This window comes from Hyperoodon ampullatus (assembly GCF_949752795.1).
Source record: "Hyperoodon ampullatus genome assembly, chromosome: 1".
Classification (NCBI taxonomy): Eukaryota; Metazoa; Chordata; class Mammalia; order Artiodactyla; family Ziphiidae; genus Hyperoodon; species Hyperoodon ampullatus.
This window is the reverse complement of record NC_136914.1, coordinates 113,010,539-113,030,866: the sequence shown is the minus strand read 5'-3', so window position 1 is coordinate 113,030,866 and position 20,328 is coordinate 113,010,539. Positions and strand designations below refer to the sequence as shown.

Sequence of the window (20,328 nt, the reverse complement as noted above, 5' to 3'; positions counted from 1 at the left end):
AGATCTAGCCTGCGGCCACCATGAGAAGCAAACCAACCTGCATTTATATCTAAGGTGAAGAAGAGAAAGATGAAAGAACAACATCATCTTGGTGCTTTAGTTCTTTAAGAAAGCAGGGTGAGCCACTTAATAGGCATGGTGTGATATGTATTGCCTCATTTACGGATTCCCATCTTGTAGGATGAAGTTCATTGCTATATTACAGTTATTCTAGGTTCACTACTTTTTTGCACATTTTTCAGTAGCCATTATATAAAAAGTTAATGCAATAACCCTCGCAGATCATTCTACCACGTTCAGTGGTGAGACAGAAAAAAAATACTCTCAGCAGTCTTTAAAATTTTTAATAGCTATTCTTGCTTTTTAAAAATGTAATATGGTTATAATATGATTAAGATTCCAAGTATCCCTGCCCAGACACCATTACAAGTAAAGACAGATTCTCCCCCTTGGCCCCTAATCTCCCAAAGTTGTCCTTTCCACTGGAGATTCTGAACAGAGTTGTAATAACACAGCAATGCATGTGAGTCAGGAAATGCCAATCAGGCAACTTAGCAGGAACTGAGTTCTTCCTGCACTAGAGAGAAAAAAAGTGAGCAAAGATCGGAGTGATTTAATTTTAAGATGTTTTCATGGCTATCTCTAGCCTCTAATACTTAATGCTTTAAGTATTCCTGGGAACTTATTTATACAAACTCACATTTTACTTTAGAACATATTTGAAATGCCCGAAGGGAAATTTCATTACTAAATCAAACATTAAATCCTTAAAACAAGCAAAAAGCGGAAAAACAATTCTTTTTTCTGAGAAAAGTCTTCATACGCATTGAGATGGACCCAAAGACGTCATGTATGGACAGTCATACACGGTATGAAAACTGTTCCAGGTGGGCCAGCCTCTGCAAATGGACCGAAGGGAGATATTCTGTTGCAGGAAAACGTCCCCCTAGTCACTGCTAATTGCAAGTGGTTTAAAAAGAGTTTGTTTGGAAGCAGATGACAAGTGAATTATGCAGAGAAATACAAAATGGGTCTCCACGTGAGCATAATTTTGTTCATCCTGGCTAGTTGAAGTGATTATGAAGCAACTGACTGGTGCTCCAGGCCCCTGACTGCTGTCCTGGTCTGGGCATATCTGTCTTCCATTTCTGTTTGTGGGCAAGTGGGGTCCTGTGTTGGAGTTGTATCATGCAATATTTCACGTGAATATTTGAAAGAAGGTAATCTGTCACTCATATCTTATATTTGGAAAATATCAGATTATATGAATGTGCATTCCAAATGGCAGTATTGATGCCATCTGTATTTTTAAATCTTGAGCTTATGTGTATTGACTTTACATTCATTCATTACAGGTCTTTTGGGACCCACTGCCTTATCTCTCAATACTTCGACAACCCCAAACTCACTTTTGAATGCTCTTAATAGCTCAGTCAGTCCTTTGCAAAGTCCGAGTTCTGGTACCCCTAGCCCCACATTGTGGGCACCTCCACTTGCTAGTACTTCAAGTGCCACAGGTCAGTATTATTTAAGTACAATCAAGGGTGTGTATTCTTAGGTATTAATCAGTTTTTCAGTAAAATTTACTAGTGGTTCCGTTTCCGTAGGGAAGAACTATGGTTCAAAGAATACTGCAGCCAAACAAATTCTCCAAAGTGTAAATCAACTAAAATGAAGCATAATAAAGCAGTGAGGTTTTCATAAAAGTAATATGTAATCTTCAAATGTGACAAGCAGATCAGGAAAAAGAGCATGATGTGCAGGGAGCAGTGACAAAAGCACACGAGGGTCACTGACCTGGTAATTAGGAAATGCACGTTCTAGTTTGACAAGTTTGCTTGGTAGTCATATGCACATGCTAAATCTAGCTAGTTTCCTCATTTGTACAGTGAAGAGCTTGGACTAAATACTCTCTAAAATGTTGTTCCATTTTAATACTTCTTCTATGTTTTTATAGTAATGTGTTAAACCTGTTAACAGAGAGGTATCAAAATTGAATTCTCAGTTTGCAGCAACAAAAATGACTTTTTTTGTTGTTACTGAAAATAATAAAATAATGCTTCTTGATTCTGAGTTTATTCCTGTCTAATGTCTGTCTTCATGAAATGCTGTTGTAGGTTTTTCTGCTATACCACACCTTATGATTCCATCTACTGCCCAAGCCACATTAACCAATATTTTGTTGTCTGGAGTGCCCACCTATGGGCACACAGCTCCATCTCCCCCTCCTGGCTTGACTCCTGTTGATGTCCATATCAACAGTATGCAGACAGAAAGCAAAAAAATCTCTGCTTCATTAAATGGACACACACAGGTAATGCCCTTCAGCAAGAATCATGTGATCTATGCTGTTTGTAAGAGATAAGCCACTGGTAACGCGTTTAAACTTTCACCTGAGATGAATTTTAGAATTGTGACCATATCTCTGTGTTGTTTTCTATTATTATTTCAGTCTCCGAATATAAAATATGGTGCAATATCCACTTCATCACTTGGAGAAAAAGTGCTGAGTGCAAATCATGGTGATCCATCCAGACAAACAACTGCATCTGAGCAGGCATCTCCCAAATCAAACCCTGCAGAAGGTATCTTTCCTTCTGAACTTCAGCCTGCTCTGTTGATTGGATAAAGGGGATTGTAGAAAGTCTGTGCAGTGATTTGGAGTGGGTTTTTCTAGCTAGTCATGATTCACCCTGCCTCAAGACTGCAGAGAGACAGTATCTTGAATGAAATTCCAAAGAACATGGTGAAAGAGCACTTTGCCATAGAAAGAACCACTTTCCCATTACATTGGACCTTCCTAAATTAAAGTGAATGTAATTGTGCAGCAGGAAAGCATTAACTTACGAAGTGTGTGTGTGTGTGTGTGTGTGTGTGTGTAATTTTTTCCCAAGTAGAGTATTTCTTTTAATAACACCTTCATCCTTAACAGTCTTTAAAGAAACAGGAGGGTCTTCAAATTTCATCATGAGTTTTTGAGGTAGCCTGAATTTAAGGCACCTTCTCTGTAGCTGAAAGCTGTTATGCTTTTGTCTCCATAGAACTGGATTCTGATTTGTTTCCATTGTAGGTGATTGTTGATAGTAAGGTGATGTCTGGATTTTTGCTTTTTTCTCTCCTCTTCTGCAGGTTGTAATGATGCTTTTGTTGAAGTAGGCATGCCCCGAAGTCCTTCCCATTCTGGAAATGCTGGTGACTTGAAACAGATGATGGGTCCCTCCAAAGTTTCCTGTGCCAAGAGGCAGACAGTAGAACTATTGCAAGGCACAAAAAACTCACACTTACAGTATGTATTTTAATTTTAAAACCCCTTGATCCTTTGAAAGAAGGTGTATAACAGGCTGGATTTGTGTTAAACTCAATAGTTAGTGCTCTTTGGTTCAAGTGCATTTGACATTATCCATGGGTTTTTTCATGTCTCTTTATGATTACCTTCTCTTTTTACTTTTAAAAATTTTATTAGGAATAGTATCTGATAACTTTCACCCTTGTTATAAAACAAAATTCAACTGAGTAAATGTAAAGATCAAATTGACTTTATTCAACAATTCATGAATTGGCAGCATCCCATTTAGCAAATAGAAAGGAGCTCCAAAGAACTGCAGAAAGAAGAGGTTTTTAAAGGCAGAAAGGGTGTGGGACAAGGAAGTCATAAAGGATTATTTCAGGCAAGGTCACCTTCCTTTGGGAGAAGGCAGGGGTCTATCAGGTGGATTACCTCACTAGTGTTCGCTAGGAAATTCCAGACAGGACTGGTTAAGATTACATTCCTAGGAGAGGCTGAAACTGCAGTTAGGTTAGGTATCAGGTCTTGGTTTGCGGATATGGGGCTTAGTACAAGTGACTCCATTTTGGGCCTGTTGTCCCTTTTTTCACAATTCTCTCCTTTTGATCAGACTTTCAGCCCAAGTGAGAGATGTGATCAAAATTTAAGGCATTAGCACCACTCTCAGCTACCTCTCTATAGTTTAGTTCTTATAGCTTTTACTGATCCTCTGTGTGGCGTTCACAGGTCATGATTCTTTTTTTTGCTATTGAATCTCTGTGGTATTCACAGGTCATGACTTCAGGCTCACAATTGTTTTAGTCAGTCATTTTCTTCCTTTCTTTCCTGGCATTCCAGTTTTAGGGAGGTCATTTACTCAGTGGTTAGTGGCTGCAAACATACATTTAAAGCTTTTGAGAGAATACAATGCACCAGGGAGACTACTATGACTGTTATAAGTAGAATAATTTCCAAAGTTTGGAGGGCAGTTCGGAGCCATAGTCCCCCAGACTCAAACCAATCAAAATCAAATAAGTCAAAGAAAGACCCTGCTGAAGGAGTCATTTTTTTAAGCCAGGTGGCTTGCTCAGTGATCTTGGTTAACTGAGCTTCCACTTGCCCAGAATGTTAATCCAGGTTCAGCATGTAGTGTTGGCCACAGCACAGACACTCCCTTGTTCAGCTAAAAGATAATCAAAGGCTATTCTACTATCAAGAACAACTTTGGGGGGCCTCCCTGGTGGCGCAGTGGTTGAGAGTCCGCCTGCCGATGCAGGGGATACGGGTTCGTGCCCCGGTCTGGGAGGATCCCATATGCCGCGGAGCGGCTGGGCCCGTGAGCCATGGCTGCTGAGCCTGTGCATCCGGAGCCTGTGCTCCGCAACGGGAGAGGCCACAACAGTGAGAGGCCCGCGTACCACAAAAAAAAAAAAAAAAAAAAAAAAAAAAAAAGAACAACTTTGGGGGCTTCCCTGGTGGCGCAGTGGTTGAGGGTCCGCCTGCTGATGCAGGGGACACGGGTTCGTGCCCCGATCTGGGAAGATCCCACATGCCACGGAGCGGCTGGGCCCGTGAGCCATGGCTGCTGAGCCTGCACATCCGGAGCCTGTGCTCCGCAACGGGAGAGGCCACAACAGTGAGAGGCCCGCGTACTGCAAAAAAAAAAAAAAAAGAACAACTTTGGCCAGAGAATCTAAGGAATTTTGTTGGGCAGCTACTGTCTTTGTCGATTTTGCAGTATTTTCAAGAGTTAAGGAGAGATTCCTGGTTATAGTTTCATTTACATTTACTCTTAACCCTGGGAGTAGGGCCCTGCTATGGAATGTGAATCGTGAACCAAGAAAGCCTCCTGGACTTTTCTAACTCTGCAATATAAATTCAGGGGAGTTGTCCAATGAAGTGTCTCAGTTTGTTTGTAAATAGTTAGGGGCACAGTTAGATAACTCAAGAGGCATTGCGCTGTTATGCGCCAGCCATCTAGGCATCCATACGCCCGAGGAGAATGATAACCACCACAGACAAAGATAAATACTGTTGGGGCACAAACCACTTCCACTAAAGTGGTGCTGTTCATGGATTCATTTGCAGGGATTGTTGCATTTGCCCATTCAAACCATGAGTCATTTAAGTTTTCAGTGCATTTGGGAAGTAAATATCCTAACCTGAAATAAAAAGTTCTTAATTACAGAGGTTACCTCCCTTAGCAATGGCCTGAGAGATTCAGATGACTGTATTGTCTTTCTGGATCAATGCCAGACAGAGTAAAGGAAAGAAAAAGAGAAGAAAAAGGTTTCATATTTAATTGAAGTCTTGATCTGGGGTCTCAGGAGGAAGCAGTCTACCTCAGTGTCAGCCACTTCTCCAACTAGTCAGTTTGATTTTGAGGTCTCCAGCTGGTGTACAGGACCACATGTCAGGTGGAGGCTTCTTCAGCTGTGAGATGTGTACCGAAGTCTCTGAAGTTTGGCTGCCATCTAAGTAGTGAAGAGGATCTGATATCGTCCCTTCCAAGGAGGCTCAAGGACCATCTTTGTTCTTAGTGATTCCAAATCAGAAGGGTGGGAGAAAATTGGAAACATAAGTTTGGAGAACTGTGGCTAGTTATTTGAAGGGAACTAGAAGAATTCAGGATCCAGTCCAGTTTACAGGAATATAACAAAACCTCAAAGAAAAATAATAGCACTAGAATCTAATATCTACAAAAGTACAAACATTTTTCTCTCTACAGTTACTTCCATTTTTTTAAAGCAAAAGATAATTGCAGTTAAACTAATTTGTTTGCTTTAAAATTGACCTGATTATTTACATAAGTGCAGCAAGAATAGTGATTGTATTGTATGAGTACTTTTTAAAACTGCTCTGCAGGAACTTTTCATAAGGAATCTCAGATTGAACTCTTAAAAGCCTCTGAGGCCAGAAAGCCAAGCCAAGGACGCGCCATCACATTTTACCTACAATACCTATAGTTTGGGTGAATTCCTCTCTTCATAAGGTCCCAAAAATAACCTGAGGTTCCTGGGCCTGCCCGGAAATGACCTTCCTTACTCACTGGGTAAGGCTGCCAGGAACCCTGTAAGCAGAGTACCAGGCCAATTTTTTTAAGGGGCTTTATTAAGTTAACCTTAGTTCCTTAAAGCTGTCAGATCATATCTGAGTCTGTGTACATCTCTCTCAAATATGACATTTCAGTCAAAGCTTTGGTAATATAGCCAATGTTTCCAATGTGTTCTGTTACAAGAAGAACAGATTCTTAGTGACCTTTGCAAATAACTAACTGTATTGCTGTGCAAAGAATACAGAAGAGTTTCCAGAGAGTTTCTGGAGGGATCAGGTAGGGAGAAAAGTAAATGTCTTGTCTTTGTTTACAAAGGTATACTTTACCAAATTGCTGTATGTCATCGATAACTTAGGAAAAAAGGTTTCCTTAAATCTGGAAAAAACAAAACATTAAGGAACTGGCAATTTTTCAAACAAAAAAAAATCATTAAAAAATTATAATCATTCTCCTCCTCAGTTCATTTAGTCCCATGTACAATAATTGATATTTGTTCTGCTTGAATCCAGTTCAGTTTTATGACCTTTATGTTATCAGAAACATGCACTTGTTAAAATCCTTTCCATGAATCTCCTTGAAGATGAAGCACTTTTGTAAGAACACTTTTGCAGAAGCATCTAAGACAGTAAGTCTCTGTAAATGACAAAGACTTAAAAATGCCCGTTCAAGATCTGATGAGATTTCATTTGATAAAGAAATGTAGTTATTTCTGTGATATACACCAGTTTACGTTAATATTAATTATGACTGATAACATTATACCTGGACATATCACATCTCTAGGAATTTCACACAGCTCTGGAACACGTATATACCTATACAAATACAAAATAGAGAGGGCTTAGTATTACTTTTATTTGACAATACTTCCCATGTAATTTAACACATCAAAGAAGCCTAATTAGTTTAAGATCTCTCCTTTTATAAGAAGAGGGAACAAATCTTTTGAGATGTGTCCCAGGAGCCCTCTGGAAAACCTCAAAATTAGTTTGAGGTCAGGAAGATTTCATTTGGGATTTGATTTGGGGGAAGTTTGTCAAAAATATCAAAAGGTTTAAAAACACTTGGTCAAATAGGCTCATAGGTCACTGTGAAACAACATTTAGTTACCCATTTAACCAAAGTGACAATTGAAGACTACACAGGCAAATATAGAAAGTTAAATAGTTGTTACAGGAAATTATTTTGGTAAAGCACAAAATACTTCCTTTCTAGGCAGATTACTTAAAGGTAAATAACAACCTTTTACAATCTCTTACTAAGAGCAGACCAGTAATTCAAAATCACTTGTTCTTTTAACAGAGAGAAAATCAATTCTGATTTTGCACTGATGTACTTTTGATATTAAAACTCATTTTTTTCCCACTTAAATAAATTCATTCTAATTTTAGCCTGCTTGACCACACATAAAATTCCTTTCCCAAGCTTCCTTTCCCACAAACCTTCTACAGTTTGGTCTTATGTTTTCTTCTTTCCCATTCTGAAGTAACCAGTCTCACTTCAGGACAAAATTAGTTTCATTTTCATCAACAAAAATTCCTCTCCATTCCTCATACCTTCTTTTACTGAAAACACACATCCTACTTTCCTTGCATATGGAAATGTTTCCTTATTATTTCTAGTAACTTTAATTATATATATATATATATATATACACATATATATATTATAAACATATTTATATAATATATATTTAATTTTTAACCCTAAACAACCTTTTTAGTGAAAAAAAGTAAACAATTGTTTGGCTTGACAAATTAATATTTTTTACAATGTCTAGAAACATATGCTTTTCCATAGTAAATTTCTCAGTGTGGCACAAAACACGTTTATGAATGTATCCAAATATCTTTAGTTTCTCTGTAAAAAAATAAAAAGGCCAAAAGTGGTAAACCTGTGTTCAGTAATTAATGTTTTAGTATTTTATCTTATTTGGAAATGACCTGGATATTCAATGACTATCCATCATTTACTTTAATTTAGCAAAACTTTAAGGTTTTAGGTTACCAAAAAGATTTTAGAGAAACTATTTTAAAAGTTTACTGAAAGGGCTTCCCTGGTGGCGCAGTGGTTGGGCGTCTGCCTGACGATGCAGGGGATGCAGGTTTGTGCCCCGGTCTGGGAAGATCCCACGTGCCGCGGAGCGGCTGGGCTCGTGAGCCATGGCCGCTGAGCCTGCGCGTCCAGAGCCTTGCTCTGCAACGGGAGAGGCCACAACGGTGAGAGGCCTGCGTACCGCAAAAAAAAAAAAAAAAAAAAAAAGTTTACTGAAAAATTTTTATCCCATTTACATCTGTAGTAATCCCCTTTTTTCTGTTGGGGACATGTTCCAAGACTCTCAGTGGATGCCTGAAACCATGGATAGCCCTGAATTCCTATGTATACTATGGTTTTTCCTATACATATATACCTATGATAAAATTTAATTAGAGGTTAACAACAATAACTAATGAACAATTATAACAATATATTATAATAAAAGTTATGTGAATGTGGTATCTCTCTCTCACTTTCTCTCTCTCTCTAAATGTCTTATTGTACTGTACTCACCCTTCCTCTTCTTGTGATGATGTGAGATGATTAAAATGCCTATGTGATGAACTGAAGTGAGGTGAGTGATGTAGGTCTTGTGATGTAGTGGTAGGCTGCTATTGACCTTCTGATGATATATCAGATGGAGGATCTGATCCTGGATCGTTGAGCTATGATGATGTTGATGGTTGGGGAATTCCATGATGGGATGGAGTGGGTGGCAAGAAATTTCATCACACTACTCAGAATAGCAAACCATTTAAAATGTATGACTTATTTATTTCTGGCATTTTTCATTTAATATTTTCAGACTGAGGTTGACTGTGGGTAACTGAAACCATGGAAAGTGAATCCACAGATAAAGGGGGACTACTGGATTCAATTTACTTAATTTATAAAAGCACTTAATCTTTTAAAACCACTTACATAGAGCTCTTTTACAAATTAATTTTGCAATACCATCCAGAAGTGGAAAATTCAATACATCTGCAACACATACATAGACACACATAAACTGACAGTCATAAACAGAGACCTTTTGGGTTCCATTTTTAAATTACTGCTGTGAATCAGGTACAGTAATAAAAAAAATTTCACTAGTTATAAAAAAAAAAGTTGGATTTAAGTTGTTTTCTGGTAGATGGAATAAGTTAAGTTTACCTGCTCAGATGGCTGAAGCTTTTTACTGTATTTGTGGGGAAGACACTTAAAAATTTTTTTGTCCACCTAAGTTTCAAATGACCTTTTCCCTTTTGTTCATCTTCTGATAAGAATTACCTCCCTTAAAAAAGAAAAAGAATTACCTCCCTAAAGTTTATAGAACATTTACATCTCAAAGGTACAGGGAAAGAATGCAAGTTCCTCCAAGGACTTTGATTTCTTCCTATAAGGCCAGAATTTCTACAATACTTACAGGCCTTCTGAATAGGGGAGGTTTTAGGATTGGTAAAAGGAATAGGTGGACTTTGAACTGCCTCTACAGCTAGTTTCTAGTTTTGCAAAGATTTGTAAGATAAGGACAGTTGCTCTCAATTCCTCAAAGAATTGGGTTGCAGCCTAAATGACATTATAGTTTGAGCCACCCATCCAACTACATTATCCTTAATTTGCTTTTTTTAAAAAAAATATCAGGGAGAAGATTTCTAACTAAGGTGGGAACCACAAGATTTCTGTGTTCTGGATTTAGAGCTGTTTGCCTTTGGAATGTTTTAGTAAATCCTTTCACAGAGGCTTTAGAGGGTTTTTCTTCCCCTCTGAGTGCGTAGTTTAATTTTAGTTTAAGGGAGGAGACGTAAAAAAAATTCCCATCAGCCTCTGAATATCAGCTTCCAATTTTTGACCAACTGTTGACTGCAGAGCTACTTAAAAAAAAATCTTTTAACTATCTTGTCAGTTTTCGTTGTGGACAAGCAGTAAATATTTCTGGCAGTATTGAACAACCCCTTAGACTTAAGAGGTATTGCAGAAGAGGGTGCAAAAAATATTTTATTTTCCTCTCTTTATTGGGTACTACAGACAGAAACCCAGGAGAGCTGACTCTGGTAAGAATTTTCTCCCTTTGTGGGCTTCTGCCAGTTTTCCCAGGATCCCACCTACAGGCTCCAAGTGAGGTTTAAAATAGAGGGTGTAGCTCTAGTATCTACCAGAATTTGGCAAGGTTTTTCATGAATTTTAATTTAGTTTTCCTTAGCTATTTAAGGGAATAATGTAGCAGTTTATAAGAAAATCCCTCAGAATCTCATCAATTCTGGGAGGGGCTCATTCAGGGGCCCTCCTTTGAGGGTAGATATGAGGGTGTCTATTGATGCTGAAAACTCAGCCTCTGTGCACTAGTGCTGAAGCGAATCTTGGAGACAGAGTGTGGGGTGAAGTAGAAGAGAACAGCTTTATTGCTTTGCCAGGCAAAGGGGGCCACAGCAGGCTTGTGCCCTGAAAAACTGTGTGTCCTAACCTGGGAGGATTTGGTGAGGATTTTTATAGCAGTGGTTCAAGGGCGGAGTTGCTGATAGGAGCAGGGTGTGTGTGGGGCCTGTACTCCTTTAATCTGGCCTCAGGTGGTCTCCTGATGAGCTTCTCTGGTTCTCAAGGCTGTCAAACCATGAGCTTCTCTCTGGAATGAGGATTGCTTCATCAGGCAGTTCGTCTTCCAGTTGTTGGAGTCTTTAGTTCCGTAGAAGAGCTCAAAGACGTTGTATGTGTATCCCTTGACGCAGAATCAGCACTCTGTCCCAAGGCTGCACTATTGTTTCTTGACTGCTCCTCCCTTGTCTCTGTAGCCCTCCCTTCCCTACTTAGCAACTGTTCAAATCTGCCCTTTGGAACCCAGGGAAGGTCATAGAGGCTGGAGTCTATTCCCTACAAACAAGAAACAGGGGACACAGAAAGGCTTCCATGCCCAGGGGTCCCACAGGGTCCTGATGGTTTCACTGCATGACCACTAACATGTCAGACATTTGTTTGTGATCTTCTAGTCTCTTCAGAGTGGGAAGGCAATTTAGACAGGATTACTGGAGTGAGTACTCATATAAAAGAGGATTGGGAGTTCCCTGGTGGTTAGGACTCTGTGCTCTCACTGCTGAGGGCCTGGGGTTTGATCCCTCGTTGGGGAACTAAAATCCCACATGTGCAGCATGGCCAAAAAAAAAAAAAAGAGGATAGAGGGGAGCAGTAATAGTTATGTCAGTCTTATTGTCTCTTGTTTTAGGTACCTCTTGTGTCTTTAATTTTTCATTAGCCTTTTTGCAATGAATCTTTCATTGAAGCTATTTTGGAATTTTGAAGCCTTTTGGAGTCTTCTGCATGCCAATTAAAATAGGTATCCCATTTTTTTTTGGAGGTGGGGAGAGGGGACCCCTTGCTTTTAAGTGCACTTCTTTTTTTAGCTGTGTTGGGTCTTCGTTTCTGTGCGTGGGCTTTCTCTAGTTGCAGCGAGCGGGGGCCACTCTTCATCGCGGTGCACGGGCCTCTCACTGTTGTGGCCTCTCGTTGCGGAGCACAAGCTCCAGATGCGCAGGCTCAATAGTTGTGGCTCACGGGCCCAGTTGCTCCGTGGCATGTGGGATCTTCCCAGACCAGGGCTCGAACCTGTGTCCCCTGCATTGGCAGGCAGATTCTCAACCACTGCACCACCAGGGAAGTCCTAAGTGCACTTCTTAAATGATCTTATATAATTGGAACATGCCTCATAATGGCCATTCTAATTGTAGGTCATCTTTAGTAACACTTTGCCATTTTTATAGATATTAATAGCTTCCAGGACCATAGTTCTTAGATGTAAAATAAGCAAGTATACCAGAAGGTGGAGTGCTTAACTCTTTGAATTTTAAGGATCCCATTTCTTTCAGCTAAGCCGTTTTGGGTTTTGGGGAGCCAGATCAATATCTAAGAAGGATGTGCTGTGGGCTTGGGGATTGTGTGGTGTTTTACAGTGAACCTTGTTGCACGGAAATCTTCTTGAGGTCGGTGGATGACCTAGTGTCAAGCTAACCTGTTCCATGACCAGCTTATTTGAACATGGGAGTCCTTGAGTTAGGTGGAGAGTACTTTATCAGCTTTTAAGTGCTTCACCCATGCCCACGAATTTTTGTGGCTTTTTGGTTTCTGAGATTCCTATTAGTGGTAGCTTTTATCTACAGAAAACAAGATAAACACACACATGCACCTTAACAAATTGGCAGTAACCAAAGGATTTTGCTGTGTCCCAGCCAGGTAAAGGTCTCGTGTATACCACCAACAATTCCTGCCACGGGACCTTGGCCTGGGGAAAGAATTGAACCAGCAGACCTCAACAAATGGAGACTGAGGACTAGGGGCTCCACATACATGGAGAACTAATAGTTCCCACATGGATCTTGGGACAGAATCAAGGCCTGGGGGCTTCCACCAATTAATTGACTATTGTGGTCTGAAATAAAGGCTAGGGGCTTGAGCTCCAGGCAGAATCATCTGCCGGATCCAGCTAACCTGCCCTGTATTGGAAAGCCAATTAGATTGGGAGCTCAGTGTAAAGAGAGCAGAGCTCAGAACTGAGAGGAAGTTACCTGCAGTCCTCAGAAGCAGTGAGAGAGAGAACTCAAAAGGGTTTACAGGTGCCACACCTGTGTTTCTCATTCCCAAAGTTATTGGAAGTTTCCTTCAGTCCTATTACTGCTATCAAATCTGTTAAAAAATTCAACTGAGTAAGTTTAAAGATCAAATTTACTTTATTCAACAATTCATGAATCGGCAGAATCCCATCTAGCAAATAGAAAGGAGCTACAAAATGCTGCAGGAAAGAAAACATTTTAAAAGGAGAAAAAAGGAGGGACAAGGAAGTCATAAAGAAAAGAAAGGATTATTTCAGGCAAGGTTACCTTCCCTTGGGAGAAGGCAGCGGTCTCTCTGGTGGGTTACCTCACTAGTGTTGGCCAGGAAATTCCAGACAGGACTGGTTAAGATTACATTCCTAGGAGAGGCTGAAACTGCAGTTAGGTTAGGTATCAAGTCTTGGTTTGTTGATGTGGGGGTTAGCACAAGTGACTCCATTTTAGGCCTGCTGTCTCCTTTTTAGTACCCTAAAATCTCTGTCATCTCTCCCCTTCCTTTAGCTGGTTGGGTTTATTTTTGGATTCTCTAAACCATCTCTTTTGCTCTGAAACTTTAGCATTCTCTCTGCTCTTCCGTAATCAGCAGGGCAATTTTAACTCTCCAATTTTTGCTGTAAGAAATTTTCTTAGTGTGAATTCTCCTTCATTTGACTTTGAATTTCCAACTTAAACTATGGCTCCCTTGTTCCAAGGTAGTGAATTGTTCACTTTGGTAATAAATACTTGGCAGTATCATGATTTTACTTATTACAAATCACAGTGAGTATAAATGCATATGTTATATTAAATATAATTCTCCCTTACCATAGCACCGTTAGGGATAACAAATGTGTTATCCTTACTTCTTCCATTTATTTTATTTTTTTCAAATAGGCAGTCTATTCACATTTTAAAAATGCAAAACAGTGGAATGCTTCTACATCGAAAGGTTTTGTTCCCATCCACTTCATCTACCCAATTTCCTCTACTGTCTTTTATATCGTTACAGAATAGAGTGTGTTTAGGCAAATATAACATATATGTATATTTTTTAACTAAAAAATTGTTTTTATTGAAGTATAGTTGATTTCCAGTGTTGTGTTAATATATATTCTTATTTCCTCTTTTTCTCAGCAAAATCTGTTTTGCTTTTATAAAAAGCAAAATCTGTTTTATTTTTATAAACTCTTTGATTAACTACCATTGTTCCCATTTTGTCCAAATCTGCTTTACTTGTGTTTTTCTTAACATGATACTAATATGCCAAATTAACATTATTTATTATAGGTTAGAGAAATGATGTTGTTTTCCTTCTGTGTTGATGCATTTGAAGTGTATACCTGTTCCTTTCATCATTGAACGTGTTCATTGAGTGTATAAGTGTGAACTGATTATCTCTCATCTGAATTAAGCTGCAACCTCCAGAATGGTCTCCCTGCCTCCAATCTCTTATCAGCTCTATCAATCCTTTATTTTGTTCCAGTAATTTTTGTCACACTCTGGCTTTAAAACCACCAGTGACTGCACACTTCCTTTCCTTTGCTTATGCTGTTCCCTCTGAGTTGCTGTTACACAATGGCAAACCTGCAGCTGCCCTTTAAATTCCAGGTCACACGCCTGCGTGAAGCCTTTCTGAACTTTTGTCAAACAAAGTTCTTTGCTCCTCCTTTTGTATTCTAATAGTCCTTTCTAAATTCCTCTGAATTCCCCTGGTACAACTGAAGAGTGAATGATAAAAAGAAGAACGTGTGAGCAAATCAGCTCTTTGACTAATACTGTTGGTTATTTCTGTTTTACTTGAGCCTAACATGCAGTTGGATGTGAACTTGAGGTGCATGTATAGGGCATTACAAATTCTTATAATTCAGATAATTGCCCACCATTTTAAGAAGCACTTTCATGTTCTTTCCCTGCACCCTGAACAGATGTTAAAGAATATTTACCTGCTGCCTTTATCATAGCAGATTTGTTAGCAATATCATATATATTGCACACAAATGAATTGGATCATCTGCATGTCTTCAGACTGACTCAGTTTGTTTAGACTGCATAAACATGGGTCAGGGATATCTCCTTGATGTATGTAAATTAGATATCTTGTCTGTATGTCTATTTCATATGTACTGCATACAGTGTATCATACATGCTATATTTAGTGTGTGTGAATATAGATCATGAAATAGTTTCGGCACCATCTTTAGAGTCAGAAAGTCTGGGTTCAAATCCCAGCTCTACCATTTACCAGAGGTATGACCTTGGACAAGGTACTCCCCTCATCTGAAAAATAGGGATAATAAGACTGCCTTCCTCATAGCAGTACCATGATGATTAAATAAGATAATACATGTAAATGGTTGACAGTGGTAAAGCTACATAGTCAATGTGGCACCTAGGAAATGTGTGCTACATTTGTATGTAATGGTGGAGTGTTCAATCCCAAACTCTCTTTCACAGCAGCACTGACAGGTTGCTCTCAGATCCTGAGCTGAGTACTGCAGAAAGCCCTTTGGCTGACAAGAAGGCTCCAGGGAGTGAGCGTGCTGCAGAGAGGGCTGCCGCTGCCCAGCAGAACAATGAAAGGGCCCGCCTTGCCCCACGGCCATCATATGTCAACATGCAGGTAATGATAAAAAAAAAAAAAAGGACAAGTCATCCAAATGTAGGCTGCCTAGGTTGGGGAATGGGGAATTCAGTGAGCTTTTAGCAGTAGAGCAGAAATTAAATTTAAATATATATGCAGTAGTTAGGAATTGGTTTTGTTATAAACATTAAAAATGAAATGCAGGGCTTCCCTGGTGGCGCAGTGGTTGAGAGTCCGCCTGCTGATGCAGCGGACACAGGTTTGTGCCCCGGTCCGGGAAGATCCCACATGCCGCAGAGCGGCTGGGCCTGTGAGCCGTGGCCGCTGAGCCTGCGCGTCCGGAGCCTGTGCTCCACAACGGGAGAGGCCACAACAGTGAGAGGCACGTGTACTGCCAAAAAAAAAAAAAAAATGAAATGCAGGATTTAGTTTGAGAAGAATTCTTTAAAATATAACATTAAAAATGACATAGTATGGTCTGTGTCACTGTGTATTATGCAAATGACATTTTTCATCTGTTTAAAAAAATGTAGATAAATATGAGAGCTGTTATTTCTAAACATTTACTATCTCATGACATAGTCTTGGATAAATAGATATAATATTCTTCTATCTGTGAAATGGAGAAGATAAATTTGGTGTTCCTTAGACAGTTATAAAAATAACTAATGTGAAGCTTTAGTGTTTTGAAAGGAGATGCTAAATATTATTGATGGTTATGTTGGTTCACAGATTTTTATGATTATTTTGAACAATTTCCTCAGCAGGGATTTTCTCTATCCATTTTCAAAGCATTAGGCTAATTACTCAAAATAGACTATTGATCATGAAATTCAGAAATCTGATTTTCATATAGATCACAATATGAAAGATAAGGATTTTGTGCTTTTAGAGATGCCTCTAAACATTTGATTTCAGTATCTGAATTACTGGGTAGACTTACCTACTTTGTAGTAAGAGATTTATCATCCCCCATACCCCCACTTCCAAAAAAGGGAAAAACTTCACAAAATCCTAGAAATAAAGTTGTCACAGATATGTCAAACAAATTAATTCATGGGACTAAATTATACTTCTGTAATTCCAGTGAAAACTACAGTACAATCCTGCTTGTCTGTTTTTCTAATCCTTTGCATTTGAACATTTTCAAGAGTTTTTAGATGAATGTTTTTTACAAAAGCCATAGCCTTTATAAAGTGCGAAGTTAAAAAAAAAAGACATTTATTACATTTTCTCTGGTGGATTTATTTTCAGTTATTATAAATCAAAGTTCTCTCATCTAAGAAGTATCAAATTCCTTTATGATCCCTTTATGGTTTTCATCCATCTTGTGATTCTCATCTTTTCCATCAGGTATATACCTATAGTGAACCACTTTCATGTTCCTTTCTTTTAGGATGGATGTAAATGTTCTTGGTGATAGAGTTTCAATTTAAATAGATGTATTTATGCCATTAGTGAAGAAGTGACTCTTAAAATCACCAAGAAATCAATGATAATCGTTTGAAGACTTCCCTGATTGCTTTAGCTGAAGATGATCTCTGTCTCCTGAGATGATCTCTGTGTCTCCTGATCATTCTTGGACTTCTGTATCTCCAGCTTTCTCTTCACACTTATCTCACTTTCTAATTTATTTTGTGGTTATTTTTCTTACTCACCCCTGCTAAGCCTCTGTATGATTTGAGGCTATAGATTATTTTTGATTCATTGTAATATTCTTACACAAAGTGCAGCACAGTCCCTTTAGCCAGAAGGCACTCAATAAATATTTACTGAACAAGTAACTTTAGCATCTCCCCACATCTTGCCCTTAGACATTAGTCATTACAAGTTGATTTTTAACTCCCAGAATCATTTTAGACCTAGGATTTCAAAAACATTATCAAACTGTGTTATCTAAAAATCTGACTCTCCCAGTTTACTGCCATGTTCCTTCTGGTTGGTCTAGGTCAGCCTGTTTACTTTTATTATTTTGGCCTAATCATTTGTAGTACATTTCACTTTCAGAAGTATCCTGTTTCAGACCACAAATTATATGGACACCCTACATATGATGGTATAGTCCTCCTGGGAGGAAGGTCCAAAGAGCTCTTGCCAGTGGGTTCTTGACCCATCTGATAGGCCTTTGAGACATTCTTGTTTTTTTTTTTTAACTTATTGAAGTATAGTTGATTTACAATATTGTATTAGTTTCAGTTGTACAGCAAAGTGATTTTGGTTATACATATATGTATATATCTATATACTTTTTAAAAAATTCTTTTCCGTTATAGTTTATTACAAGAGACATTCTTAAATCAAGTCTAAGCTAGTTCCTGAATTGGTGAGTTGAGAATCCTGGGTTAGCACTTGAGATGTAGCTATATCTGGACTTCTTTCTTAAAAATGACCTACCTTGGTCCCTATGTAGACCCGACTGTGTCATAGTCACTTATTCAATGTGAATGGGAAGAATAAATGGTGCCATCCTAGTCCTGTGCAATAAAAGATAACTAAGTTTTATTTTTTTAATTTAGGTTTATATTTTTATTTAGGTTTAATTTTAATGTACCGCTTAAGCATTCTGATAATGCATTATTTTGAAACTTAGCATAACTGTTATTAGGTTATTCACTATACGTTAGCATATATTGGTCCTGGTGTGTTAAATATTTCATAGTAAATAGGAATTTTTTTTCTTTTTGAAGGAAAATTTCTAACTTGTCACTGTCACAAATTAAAATTGGAAGTCGTACTTTATTATTATAATGCATCAGTTTTGAAAACATGTTTAAGTTTGTCAGACTTGCATGGATTACTGTCACATTATGGTGCAGAGCTTAGCGTTTGTCTCAGGCAGATTCCTGGGCTGTAGTCAAAATCTTTTCATGAAGTATTGGCATAACATTTGGATAGACTGACAATAAAGATATTTTCTCTGTTTTTTTTTCCAGGCATTTGACTATGAACAAAAAAAGCTATTAGCAACCAAAGGTATGTGACACATTAATAATCTATACATTGATTTTTTTTTCGGTAAACACATAAAAGGTTTTTCAGTGTTGATGTTGAACTGAGAAATTGGACCTTCATAAAAGGAATCCCAGAATGTTTAGGTTCAAGTTGCACAAACTTTGTTGAGGTTGAGTAGATTAGCATTAGATCAATTAAGAAATAATGTATCATTTTAAAGTTTACCATTACTTTGTATAAAATGTTTTATGAGGATATTTTAAGGCATTTTGTGTTAAGAAATAATATTCAGTGATAATTTCTTTACATATATCAAAGAAACAATACTCATCAATGTCTTATTTAAGAAATTCATTAAAAATACCAAGCATTTGTTTTATGTTCTGTTTTCCAAAGCTATGTTAAAGAAACCAGTGGTGACGGAGGTCAGAACACCCACAAATACCTGGAGTGGCCTCGGGTTTTCTAAATCCATGCCCGCTGAAACTATCAAGGAGCTGAGAAGGGCCAACCATGTGTCCTATAAGCCCACAATGACAACCACTTTTGAGGTTTGTAGAGTCATGCCCTACCTATTCTTCCTGTCTGTTCTCTCAGCAGAAGAGAACAATCTTCTCTCCTCTCCCATTCTCTGTTTATATAAGGACAATCTATTAATGGTGATGTTTTAATTTCTATTCCTGTAAACATATTGCTATGAAATTGATACAATCCAATATATTATGATCTTTTATGCGTCTTCTCTCACAGTTGTTGATCAGCTGTGAAGGAGGTGTAAATTTGGATAAACTTGTTTTTGTTAGGGGGAGAGTGTCATAAGTGATAGAGCAGGGCTGAGATTAAGCAAAGGACAGATGTAACATTCCATAAAAAATGTATAAAGAATGCCTTTATCCAAGGGTATCACTCGCAAGCCCAGCATAGGAGGAAAAGGCAGGTATCCAACAAAAACAAGTTCTCAGATATGAGTTAAAAATTCAGTGTGTTCAGATGTGCCAGGAACACAGCAGGAAGTATCACAAACGAGAGCTCCAAAATGTTATGCTTCCTAGATGTTGGCTGTAGTGCTCAGGGTGAGACTGGGAAGCTGGTATCCTCACCACATGGAGAAGAGATCCAGGGTTCCTTGCTTCTCAGCTAGGCTGTACGACTCACTCGGCAAGGCCTTTTCAGTTGGAGAGTGTCAGATTTTGGCTGTAAGCCTTTTGCGAGTGGGGTGGACTTAGAGCATATGCACACACACTACTGGTGAGGCTGTGCAAACCCAAACGTGGATGAAAATGATTAATCCAAGAATCAGAGTGTTCAACCAGAACACTGTAGGCTGAAAAACAAATAGTGGTTAAGGGTTTCATAATTGTTAGTCTAATAACTAGCATTTGTAGATTGACCTTTTCTCCACCCATTTTCTTTGTAATAAATTAGAACGTTGATGAAAGGCAGAAGCAAACATGACATTTTTTCCTTTGTCTCTCTGAGTAAGTGAAAAAGAAAATACTATTGAAATACTACAAAGAACAGTCTCCTGTGAATTTCATTGTCAGACTTAAAGTAGCAACCTAGCTGGCTGTATTTAAAGATTGAAGTTACTGTCAGCAGCCAGAATGTAGGAACCATTGTGAAAAATTTGAGGCTCTAGGAGGTACACCCCTCTTTCTGCCATTGTAGCTTTGAGAGAAAATAAATATCTCCTTTCACTGGCAGAGACCTTAAAACTGCTGTGCTAATTCTTAGGCTTCCACTGATATATTGAATACCTGCAGTCTTCCATTCTGCTCACCCTCACCTTTGGCGGAGTGGAGTGTTAGGTGGTTGATTGTGCTTCTGTAGTTTCAGAGATGAAATATTTCACTTTAGAAATGCTAATTCACTTCTCTTC

The 20,328-nt window shown here is 38.5% G+C and overlaps 1 protein-coding gene across 1 annotated transcript in view; it reads left to right on the top strand.

Moving 5' to 3' along the window:
• The window catches only part of BICC1 (BicC family RNA binding protein 1), a gene marked incomplete at its 3' end in the record, with an annotated part of 301,352 nt that overhangs the window by 263,417 nt on the left and 17,607 nt on the right, over positions 1-20,328 (top strand). The window contains exons 11-17 of the mRNA XM_079714901.1: positions 1,356-1,517; positions 2,118-2,314; positions 2,453-2,585; positions 3,130-3,286; positions 15,371-15,536; positions 18,431-18,470; positions 18,846-19,000. Coding sequence (XP_079571027.1) covers positions 1,356-1,517; positions 2,118-2,314; positions 2,453-2,585; positions 3,130-3,286; positions 15,371-15,536; positions 18,431-18,470; positions 18,846-19,000 — 1,010 coding nt within the window. The remainder of the gene's footprint in view (positions 1-1,355; positions 1,518-2,117; positions 2,315-2,452; positions 2,586-3,129; positions 3,287-15,370; positions 15,537-18,430; positions 18,471-18,845; positions 19,001-20,328) is intronic.